The sequence below is a fragment of the Triplophysa dalaica genome, chromosome 7 (genome assembly GCF_015846415.1).
Source record: "Triplophysa dalaica isolate WHDGS20190420 chromosome 7, ASM1584641v1, whole genome shotgun sequence".
Classification (NCBI taxonomy): domain Eukaryota; kingdom Metazoa; phylum Chordata; class Actinopteri; order Cypriniformes; family Nemacheilidae; genus Triplophysa; species Triplophysa dalaica.
The window spans coordinates 20,528,651-20,540,316 of record NC_079548.1 but is presented as its reverse complement, the minus strand read 5'-3'; the positions used below and the strand labels follow the sequence as shown (position 1 = coordinate 20,540,316).

At 38.7% G+C, this 11,666-nt stretch overlaps 1 protein-coding gene across 2 annotated transcripts; it reads right to left on the bottom strand.

The window, feature by feature from the left end:
• Window positions 1-7,698: 7,698 nt before the first annotated feature.
• Window positions 7,699-10,601, bottom strand: pmp22a (peripheral myelin protein 22a). 2 transcript variants are annotated; one of them, XM_056752764.1, is made up of 5 exons: window positions 10,545-10,601; window positions 9,181-9,270; window positions 8,967-9,060; window positions 8,561-8,701; window positions 7,699-8,471 (listed from the first exon to the last, which is right to left on the bottom strand). In XM_056752764.1, exons 1-5 carry the CDS (start codon window positions 10,566-10,568, stop codon window positions 8,311-8,313), a joined length of 510 nt encoding a protein of 169 aa, XP_056608742.1. In that variant the 5' UTR covers window positions 10,569-10,601; the 3' UTR covers window positions 7,699-8,310. The 2 variants fall into 2 exon arrangements, with proteins under 2 accessions (XP_056608742.1, XP_056608743.1); XM_056752765.1 differs by lacking the exon at window positions 10,545-10,601 and adding an exon at window positions 10,073-10,256.
• Between the last annotated feature and the right edge of the window lie 1,065 nt (window positions 10,602-11,666).

Here is an 11,666-nt window from a genome sequence, read left to right as displayed (position 1 = left end):
AGTAGCCAACAATACACTGTATGGGTCAAAATGATTGGTTATAAAGGATATTAAGATCGTGTTCTGTGAAGATATTTTGTAAATTTCCTTCCTGTAAATCTATTTAAAACTTTTTTGAGTTGAAGCATTAAAAACGATACCAATAATGGACTGGAAAAACGCCTACGAACTTCACTCGCTGCTGATCGCCCTTTGGGAAAATTTGTATCTATGTAAAGCTTAAAATTTCTACTTTGGGGGTCATCTACTCTCCACAACGTCAATACAGCGGTAAACCAATAAAGAGCCTTATACAAACCGGTTTCTTCTAAGCAACAGCCTGCTACAGCATCTCTGATTAACAATTCAAAGGCAATTTTCTTAATATTTCGATTTTTTACACCCTCAGATTCCAGAGTTTTAAATAGTTGTATCTCCGCAAAATATTGTCCAAACCATACATTAATGGAAAGCTGATTTATTCAATTGACCCTTACGACTGGTTTTGCGTACCAGGTTCACATATCATTTCAATTATGTCTGTATGTACGACCAAACGAAAAGTTCTCTTGACATGTAGTGTAAGAGTGCTGCACGGGCCTGTTGAGAAGACATTTTTGTGGCTCTTTAAATGAGCACATGTTGAATGCATCTAAGATGTGACAAACCCCCTAATTAATGTATGCCTTTTACCTCCGGGGCTTGAAATCCAGCCTGCCACTTTCAGTTAGAACACACTGAGAGAAAATGAGAGAGACATGGAGATCCATAATTACAATCTTATGACACAGAAAAGCAGCCCGCACCGCACCACCCGCAACCAGAGGATTAAAACAGACAGCTGGTAGAGATGGATCTGGGCTCGTTTCTCTGGGTTCCACTCCTGTGCTCGTGCACAAGCAAAGTTTGGTGCTGTTTTCACTCCTGAAGCTTGAAAAGTCCACGTAAGTAAAAGAATGTGGTGGGAATGTAGATGGGACGTTGACGTGGTCAGGAATCTGCTGATATAGCATGACTGTGTTATTTGGAGAAAACCACACAACCACCCCCAAAAATCGAATACCATTATGATACCATATTTCTTTTAGCATCTGTTGGGCCTCATTCCAGTAGGATTTAAAGCTTTCAGCAAGTTGCTGAGAGGTTCTCTGTGGATTCCAACCTGCCATATAACCAAAGCCAACACATTCCCATAATAACCATTATAACACCTGATTCTTTTTTTTACGAAAGACATACTGCTTTAATTTTTTCCTTAGCCAATGACTGTGAACTCCAAGCACATCCTCCATAACTGTGGCTCAAACACCAGTTTATGTTTCTATATCTTTCAAGGACAAGCTTGCGGTGGTGTCTCCTCAGAACAAAAAGCTTCTGTGAGCTTTTGAAAGTCATAAAGCTGAAGAACACGCTTGCAAGAAACATTCCCCAGATCACTCAGTTTAGCTACTGCAGAGGAATGCTTTGTCCTCTTTCAACTCTGCTTAACTCATGAAGTGAATCGGAAGACGATGGGGTCACCGAGAAGAAAGGAAGGCGAGGGTCTGCAAGATGGGTTATTTAGCGCCTCTGAAAAAGCCTCTTCTCCACGCTCTCAATGAAGGGCATTCCGATCCTCTCCGGCTGCCACCGCGTTATCCCGTTGGTGTGAACGTGAGATCTCTTCACAACCAGCAAGCTTCGGTTAGTCTTCATCTGCATTCTGAGAAGTTAAGAACTGGAAGTTGAGGCGAGAGAGGTTTTTCTTCTCACACCGGTTTAAGTGCTGGGGTCGGAGTTCACATGAGTCGCCTGGTTGTGCATCCGCAACGCCGCTCGATTCTCGTGGCAGCGGCAGTCAAAGCGACCAACCAGCCGCACCCTAATGTGAATTAGCAAGACAAAAGTCTGAGGAGGGGCAGGGCTTTGATTTGTCTGAGATTTATGGGCGTGATGAAATCCGGCCTGAATATACTCGGTTTCCACATTTTCTATATCATTTACTTAGATCTAAATGGACTGCTTTTGTTGCTGGAGATGGGATGAAAAGGCCTTAAACTGAAAGAGGGGCGGCGTGGGGAGGGTCCCCGACTGACTGGAGATGCTCTTTTCAGGTTTCTCTCAGCTGACGGGGCCAATGTGGATCAAAGAGGAGGGTTCACAGGAGAAGAAAGAACACACTGGGTCCTTCAGAGGTCCCTGTTCTACTTCAACTGCGTGTCAAGATGTTTGCTAAGAACATGATGAAAAGTGCAATGCGACTTTAAGTTGTTAACATTGGGGTGCTCTTGTTACCTTTCTTACCAATAAGAGAGTGAGGAAAGCTCAAAGGCCGCTAGTCACAATCATTTTTTATTTTTCTAATAGACTAAGTGTGGTATGCGATATGGCTACAAGATATTGAAATCATTGGAATGTTGCAAATTTGCATTTTGTAACTTGGATAAGGCATTGGTTTGTGTACTGAATGTTTTTAATATTTTAAAATGTTTTAGTTCGATGCATTTAGCAGACAGATTATTAGTGATTGTTTCTTTTCATTTCATGATGTGTATTGGTCATATGGTGTAATTTCAAGTTTTGAAGTATTTTATACAATTTAAATTGATTTCTTTAACCCCCCAAAAAATACAGTCTTCATTTACTCGCCCTCCAGTTGTTGCACATCTGTTTAAATGTCTTTGTTCTGATGAATGCAGAGAAAGATATTTGATAGAACGCTTGTAACCAAACAAGCCATGGTTCTTGGCCACCATTGACTACCATAGTAGGAAAATTAACAATGGTAGTCAAAAGTGCTCCAGAACTGTTTGCCAAAGAACACCAGTTTTGTCTGAATTGTTTCATTAAGAACTGATCTGTTCTGTTGCACAAAATGTTCTTTATAGTGATTTTTTTAAATTAAGACAATGAAGAAGACAGGAATGTTTCCTATAATGAGCTTTGATTAAATGGTTCATTGGGGAACCAAAAATGGTCCTTCTGTGGGATCTTGTCAAGAACATTTTGTAGCACATTTTTTTTAATTTTGAGTATTTCACCATCCTTATCATATATTAGGTAAAATGAGGTTTGTGGTTTACTCCTCACAAGAAAAACTAAGTATAGAAGAACAAACAGACACCAATTAAATTAAAGAATATGGTAAGAACCATATTTTGGTGCTTCAGCGGTTCTTTGGGATGACTGAGGCGCTAGATAGAACCCCTGAAGAACTATACAGGATTCTTTATATTTTTGTTTGTCATTCAACAGCCAAGTGACTTTCCAGGGCCCACCTCATGCCAGTTTATATAGCTCTTAAAGTGGTTCCCCTATGATTACAAGCAAAGAGCCACTTTTAGTGCTAAATAGCACCATTTTTGTGTGCATGTAGAAGTGTTGAATTTTAAGTGCAAATGAAGAGTAAATTTGCGAAAACCGATGACTCATGGTTTATCAATTTAAATAAATCATGTTTTTATTGTGTTGTCATGATTTATATTGCATATAATTATGTTAGTTAGCCTTTTTAGTTATTACTTATTCAAAACAACCAAACTGCAGTTTGATTGATATTCCTTGCCCAATGCACAATAAAAAAATTGCAAATGACCTCTTCATAGTACTGCCAATTTTAGGATAAGAAGTTTGTTAGAAATCTCTGCTGCACAGCCAGTGTCATCTTCAATATACACCCTACTGATTCCCAGATGCATTTCTCCATGTCCTGTAGTAAAATGGTGTTCAACCCCCATGACCCACGGCGGTGATAAATAACCTCTGAGGTTAACCACGTTTGAAATGGAGCTGTAAGACCATTATGGGCCCCCAGAGGTTTCTTGACATTGCCAATATGTTATCAACATGCTCTGCCTTTGCTGAACACATCTAATGGGACTTGTTTTGTGTTGAACAGACTGGTTAAAAACACAAGTGCATGTTAAACAAATGATAATAATAATGGTTAATGAACATTAACATAATGAAGGTCATGAAACCAGGTTTTTGTTTGTTTTGTAAATGAGTGCACAGAAGTGTTGTCAGTTACACTTTACAATATGGTTTCATTCAATGCTTAAGAAGTATTGCTCATTGTTAGTATGTGTTAACAAATGTTGTCAGGAACATTGCAAGTGTAACCCGTCGCTTTTGACTGATCTCCAAAAGAAAGGCTACTGACAGACTACGCCACCCTAATTTGACAGGATGGGGGACCTAAATTACTTAAGCATGCAGGTTGTTCAATTCAATGAACCAAGAGTCACAGAACACCAACCCAAATCTTCACAATTTATTTTAAATAAATAGAAAAAGGTATATCATCTAAAATACAAAAGACACAACAGAAGTCCACTAGAGGTTAAATCAACAGTCAACATTCATAAGGGGCCACAAGTAAAATAAATACATTCAATAACCACAGTACAGAAGAACTAATATAAACAAGACAAAACCAAACAAACTTAAATGCACTCAAAAGAAATATTCAACCTAATGAGAAACTCAACCACCTAAGAAAAGAAAAGAAATATAAAAATAAAAAAAAGGATTTATTTATACAAAACCCACAAGTTGGTAAATAACTAAGAACAAGCGATAACAATAATGGACACGATAAACTGACTAAAACACTATTGACAAGAACTAACACTACAATATACCAAGACTTGACTGGATAATCCACAGAGCAGGAAATGACACAACGTCATACACTGAGTACAAGCAAATCGCACCAGCACAGGACAGCAAACACAAGGGTATTAAATAGGGATCAAATCAAGAGGGAACAGCTGAGGGGCATGAAATAATTAACGAGCAATAATGAGGATACGAGAGGTCGGAACAGAGACGAGACCGGATTGAGTGTATGGAAGGCCATAAGGGCCATAATTACCTCTCTCCACATAAAACATGGTGTTCTGTAATGGTTCTGCATCTAGGTCAAGAAATGCAAGACAAGGTGGGACAGAACCATGACATTATGTAATAAACTAATGTTAACTGATCTTATTGTACAGTTATAAGGAAACTGGAAAGTTGAAAAATTTTAGCAAACTCAGTAAATTAAACAATCAATCTTGCCATGCACTCAGTGAAATAAGAATTATCTCTTGTCGATGTATGTGCAAAATCCCATTCTGCCAGCTTGGATTGACAGCATATCCTATTGTTAGATATTTGCGATAATCCAATAGATCACAGGTTTAAACAGGCCTCTTTAAGTACTGCCTAAGGATGTTGATACTAACTACCACGTCCCTTTCAAAGCATGGTACCTTTAGAATGTATATCTGTTACATTAAGAATAAATTAAATTATTCAAGTCAATAAAGTTTTTTTTTTGCTAAATTAATTTACTGGAATATTTGACACTTTATGATATTATGAATTTCTTAATCTGTGTAAAATTTTAAGGAAAAGTTCACTCAAAATTAAAATACTGTCATCATTTACTTATCCTCTTGATTTAAAACGTGCAGAACTCAAACAATATAATATATTTTAAAGAATGTTACTAACCAAACAACAGCTGTCAATTTTGACTTTGGGATTGTTTTTGTATCTATACAACAGAAGTTAATACTGTGTTCAGCTACTAGCATTCTTCAAAATATCTACTGCAGAAGAAGGAACGTCATACAGGTTTGGAATGACAAGAGTGTTAGTAAATGATGACAGAATTTTCACTTTTTGGTTTCCCTTCATATTGTGAATTAGTTCGATTTCAAACAAGTCTCTGGCGCCATCTAGCGGTCGAATATATGAACGCTGAATTGTGAAGGGTGTTGTTTGTGGTGTGTGCATTCCATGCATTTGACCATTGCAGTCATAATCCAGGCAACAATGTTCCCAAACTTTTCTTGAAATTCTTGATGCAAAGAACTGCGTGGTTGGCCACTTTTATTGGTGCAAATAATTTACTATGTAACTTAAAGAAAGAGTCCTTGTATTCTGAATAACATATATATATATAGTCTAGATGCAGTGTAGATGTGGAATGCTATTTTTTTTTAAAAAGGATGAAACTAAATCTTTACAAAGAGTTCCAGTTTTAATTAGGATATTTCAGTAAACTTCTGTGGTGTTATTCCTGCATTGAACACAAATTCTTTCACCTGTGGGAGATAAAGAAGTACATATAAATTAATGCATTCTGAGATTTATTTTAGTTAAGAACCGGTTGTGTAATTATTGTATGCATTTAATTATTCAACTCAATTCAAGTTTATTTATATAGCGCTATTCACAATGTGTATTGTTTCAAAGCAGCTTTACAGGGGCAAACAGGAAAAACAGAAAAGTTAAAACACAGCACAGTGCATGGTATTTATACAACGAGTAAGATCATTCTAATAAATAATATCTAATTTCTAATTAAATAAATAAATGAATGAATGCAGTCTCCCGGTGAGCAGGCCAACACTGCCCTGCTGTGGCGAGGAACCCAAACTCCAATGATTGATTAATGGAGAAAAAAACCTCGGGAGAAACCAGGCTCAACCGGGAGGGCCAGATCCCCTCTGACGTGTCATAGCTGCACTCAAACTGGTGACATGTGATTTTAGTTTAGCATTTAATACCAAATATTGTAACTTCAGCATTAATAAGACAAATAGTCCGTCTTTGCTCTTGGTTGGGGATGTAGTGGTCTGAGCATGGATGGTCCGATGGTCGTATTTCTCTTGGCTGGTGGTGGAATTGCCTTAGATGGAGCTTGGATGGTCAGTCAGTCTGCAGCTGGAGCTGGCGTAATCTCAAATTGGGGATGGGCATCTGTCAGTCGTCTGGACACGGTGGATCTTCTTCTTCCTCGGGATGGGCCTCCCGAGGCAGAAAGAGAATAAAGAGAATGATTAGCGTAGCTGCTGTTCATTAACTATGTATTAAGTGAAAGCTTGGCTGAAAAGATGTGTCTTTAATCTAGATTTAAATTGTGAGAGTGTGTCTGACCCTCGAATAGTATCAGGAAGGCTATTCCAGAGTTTAGGTGCTACGTATGAGAAAGCTCGCCCCCCTTTGGTGGATTTTGTTATTCTAGGTGTTATCAAAAGTCCTAAGTTTTGAGATCTTAGAGAGCATGATGGGTTGTAATGTGATAGAAGCTCAGTTAAGTAAGTTGGGGCTTAACTGTTTAAGGCTTTGTAAGTAATTAAAATAATTTTAAAATCAATACGATACTTAATGTGTAACCAGTGAAGCGATGATAAAACTGGGGTTATGTGATCGTATTTTCTTGTCCTGGTAAGAACTCTGGCAGCTGCATTCTGAACTAACTGTAGTTTGTTTATCGATGATACAGGACAACCACTAAGTAGAGCATTACAAAATTAGTATTCATTACGAATTGAAAAGGTTTAAAAAGAACATTAGTCATTATAAATATTGTCAATATAGTGAACAAAATATATCTGATATATTTTCAGGTCAAAATTAAACTTGATTAACTTTTTGCTTTACTTTTTTTTCACTGACCCTCAGCAGGATACTTTAAGATGACTAACTGTTACACCATGAAAAATCATCTCTACATCACATCTGTTTTTCCTCTACACTACAAGAAAGCATATGATAATTAGCTCACCTGTTGTGTTTCCTTTCAGGAGTGGTAACTCTACATGTGTGTTTAGCAACCAATCCAAAGATATTTGTATAACAAGATAAAAAGAATCTATTACAGTGCGTCACCTTGCTACTAATTCTGTGGACGTTGAACAGCCTTAGTGCTCTTATGAAGTGTATTGCAATATGAGACAAGGGAAAAATTAGATGTTTTATTTTTTCTTTTAAAAAAGACATCTCATTAAGTAATATAACCACAGGTAAAATACACAAATGTAAAATGTTTTGTGAGATTTTGTACAAAATTCGAGTCTATAGGTATATCTAACTATAAAGTTCAGCAATGGTAAATACATAGCACCGTTTCCGAGAATTTGAACACAACAAACTCTTTGTTTAATGGCTGTTTCATATGGCTATAAGAGAGATTTCAAGTCAACCTTAAGATCCATTTAAGAGTACATTTTATTATGGCATTAAAAAACAATATATTTGAAAAGGGTATAAAACACACAATACTAAGAGATTTTTTCTTCTATCTCCATGAGTACCATCTTATCAAAATCAGGGCCTTCATTGAAATGTTATTGCATTCTATTTACAAAAAGCTTTGGAAAACTGATATAAATAGGCTCAACAGCCAGAGACACAGATTTGTGTCATACACAATGTCTTCACTGTACTGAATCTTCATGAATTGTCATTTTCTTTGATCACTTTATGTCTAAATGCTAGGAGGCCGCCACTTGGTTAGAGTCTGTTGGCTGAGTAGTGTTTTCCTTTCCAAAAAAGTCCCTGAATATTGAATTCTCATTCTTTCTTCCTCAGGACGATGTAAATGAAGCCACTGATGAGTGTGAGAGGGAAGGCCAGCCAAGCCAGAACAAAGGCGTATCCATAACTGTCGCTGTTACTTTTCCACTTTGGACTCATCACTGTGTAGATGATGGCCCCACTCATCACAAACAAGCCTGCAGAAAAGCGAGAGGGAAAGAAAGGGTGTGAATACGCAGACGCCGTCCAAGACGTGATCTGACAAACAAGGCGAGACGATACTCACTGGCGAGGATCTGGAAGACAGCCGTGAAGAAGAAGCGTCCTCCCTTTACGAGGGTGAAGAGCTGGCAGAGGAAGATGATGAAGGAGGTCAAGCTGAAGATGGTGGCTAGGACCATAAGAGCCTGTACTGCTTGCAACCACTCTGAAAGAGACAGAAAAACAAATAAACAAAAGCCCATTCAGCAACCACTGAAGCAGTATACAGTCGTCCTTTGTTTACAAAACATGGGCTCATAAAAATTAAATATTTTTTTTCCCTTAACTATATGTTTGACAACTTATGTTTAAGAGGAACATGCATCCTATGGTTTTCATGAATGCAAAATAAAATGTTTGAATTGTATTAATCAATACGTTGAAACAAAAGATGCATTGGTTAAATTTCACAAAACGTTGACTCTGCTCACCTTCATCACCAGTCCCTTGACAGGTGTGTCCCCCATTACTTTGTACGCAGTGATACCAGAGGTCATTGCTCTCAGTTCCATGTATTCTCCACGCCTGTTTGTTTATTTTTCAGACACACCCACATGATTACATACACATGAGGGCATCCGTTATTCAATTCCAGGTCAACCCACAAACTCTACAACGTATAAAGCTCAAAACGGTGATACTCACATTAGCACAGGTGGAAACGAAGAGAATAATCAGATCTGTGAGATGCAAGACCAATGTCGCAAACAGAATGGCCAGCATGTTGGGGACCGCCTGACAGAAGACAAGAGAAAGTTACACGAACTGCTCATCACTTCGATATGGTGGGCGTGCTGGTGCAGTTCCTCAACCGGCCACCAGGTGGCGCCGCGGGCTTCACCACCATCCCAACCGCTTATAAACTTTATTTTTTCCTCAGTTTCGCCCTGTTGCGCATTGAATATTCAAATTGAATATGTGGAATCGTTTCTTTATTAACAAGTCGCACAGCAGTGACTGAAATGCGGTCTCTATTTCTCCACGAAAATATGCTTTTATGTATTCAGTCAGATGGAGGCTTCTTTTGGCGGTGCCGCCTTTTTCGCCACCTCTAAAATGTGTATGGACGGATCTCAAGTTTCCATCCCAGCAAGTATACGTGTAACAAAATAACAACAATATGAAATGAATAAAATAACTGTAAAGTAAGCGCTGTGTCCGTTTTCCCAAACTAAAGGAAACAGAGGAACACGTTCATACGCACGTTTGTTTTCATCCAGACCCGTTATTGCGGCAAACGGAGACTGAAAACTTCGAATGTGCTGGATATTTGATTTTTAAGACGTGTAAGAGCTCATTAAACAACAACACAACACGTAATTAAAAACGAAACTATTAAAACAAATATATAAGACTATAAAGAACAATGTAGAAAAACAGCAAATTAAAAGTAACGATTTGAACCGAAGCAAGAACTTCTCCGGATGCAAAACCATAGTAACCCCAAACGTGGGATCAGACTCCTGTAATGACGCACTCTGCGATATTCCATCAATAAATGGACGCAAAACAAAACTTCCACAGCGCTCCAACTTACAGGTGAGAGAGAAACAGACGGAAAATCCTTCGGTAGAGAAAGAGAGCAGGAAGAAAACACTGGCTTGCGTTGGCTGTGGATCCCACTATAGATTGTCAAAGCACGAGACGAGTCTGTGAATTCCAGATGTAGCGACACAGTCGTATTTGCGTTTTTTCTTTCTCCCTTTTTTTTCCAGAAACGTGAGAGCGCCGCCCTTAAAGCGTAACGACGTCACTCTTACTTCCCCCTCCCACGCATAACTTCTCACAGCTTGATACGCAACAATGTGTCAGACGCATTTATTCAGGAAAAGTGAAACATTTTCGAAAAGTAATTGACACCTTTAACAGTTCTTAAAAGGAGAATATTAACAATGTAGCACCGACAACAACCCTCTTGATATTTGGAAATCATGCATTAATTCTTAACATGCACTTTGTTTTGTTCAGTATAAATGTTTATACAGAACTATTGAGTTTTCCTCACTTACAGCAAGGTCAGCAAGGTCCTCCATTTTGACACTGTTGCTGTTTGGTGGCACCGAGCGAACCTCAGTGTGTGTTTGTGTGTGTGACTGCAACCCCACACGCCCCTCCCAGCGGCCCCACGGTATGCCCGGTATGCCATGTGTCTGTTTACATGACTCTGGAGTGCATAAAACCACAAACATCCTTTGTAGTTTAAATACAAACAGTGTTTAGACTTTTCAATTCTCACAAAAGTCCACTTTTCAGCACTGTTTTGGTGACTACAAGTGTCTCTTCTCTGCCACACCCTCATGCGCAGTCTCATGGCAGCAGCTGTGTTTGTAAATAAAGTGAGGGAGGCGTTCCCTGTGCCAGCCCTGTGTTTTCTGGTTTGGAGTGTTGGACAGCGTTGCTGTGGGTTGGCTCTGGTGCTCTGTGAGATTTATGAATTATGGGTCAGAGTAACTGGGCGATATGTTTGCCCTGATCTCCCAGTTTGATGTAGGTCATAAGGCGGCTCATAAATACACATCCTTGAATTACTTGCTGTCCATTCGAGGTACAGTCTGACAGAGTGCTGGCAGTGGACCATTAAGGGTGCACTCTGTACTTAGCGACTTGGTGCTCGGCTATGCTTTTATTGCTCCATTACATTTAAGAGTTATTTTGCAGTTATAGCACATTCAAAGACAAATGTTGTGCCATGCCAAATATCATCCCCCTTATTATGGAGGTGAAAGGGGTGAAATAAGCTAATGGATTCTACTCTCCAGAGCTTACCAGAGGATTTGTGTTTCAACGTTGTGTTTCTCCTAAAAATGGCTTAACACCGTGTAAACACCGGACGTTACAGGTGCGCCGCAGTGTGGACAAAATTAGAAATTATAATTGGGTTCTGATGCATTTCTAATGACTTTTTTCGTGTTGCGTCGCGGCTGTTGTACACAAAGTGTCAGAGAAATACAAAAAGAAACTAATCACACCCATGTTCAAATACATAAAGATATTGGAGGTGTAAAATAAATGCACAGCCGCAGAAAAAATAAGAGACCATTGCAAATCTTCATTTCAAATCAATATTTATAGATGTATTGTGGCCATTCCAGTCCAGTGTCTGTTGAATTACAACAAAATCAAACCTCAGG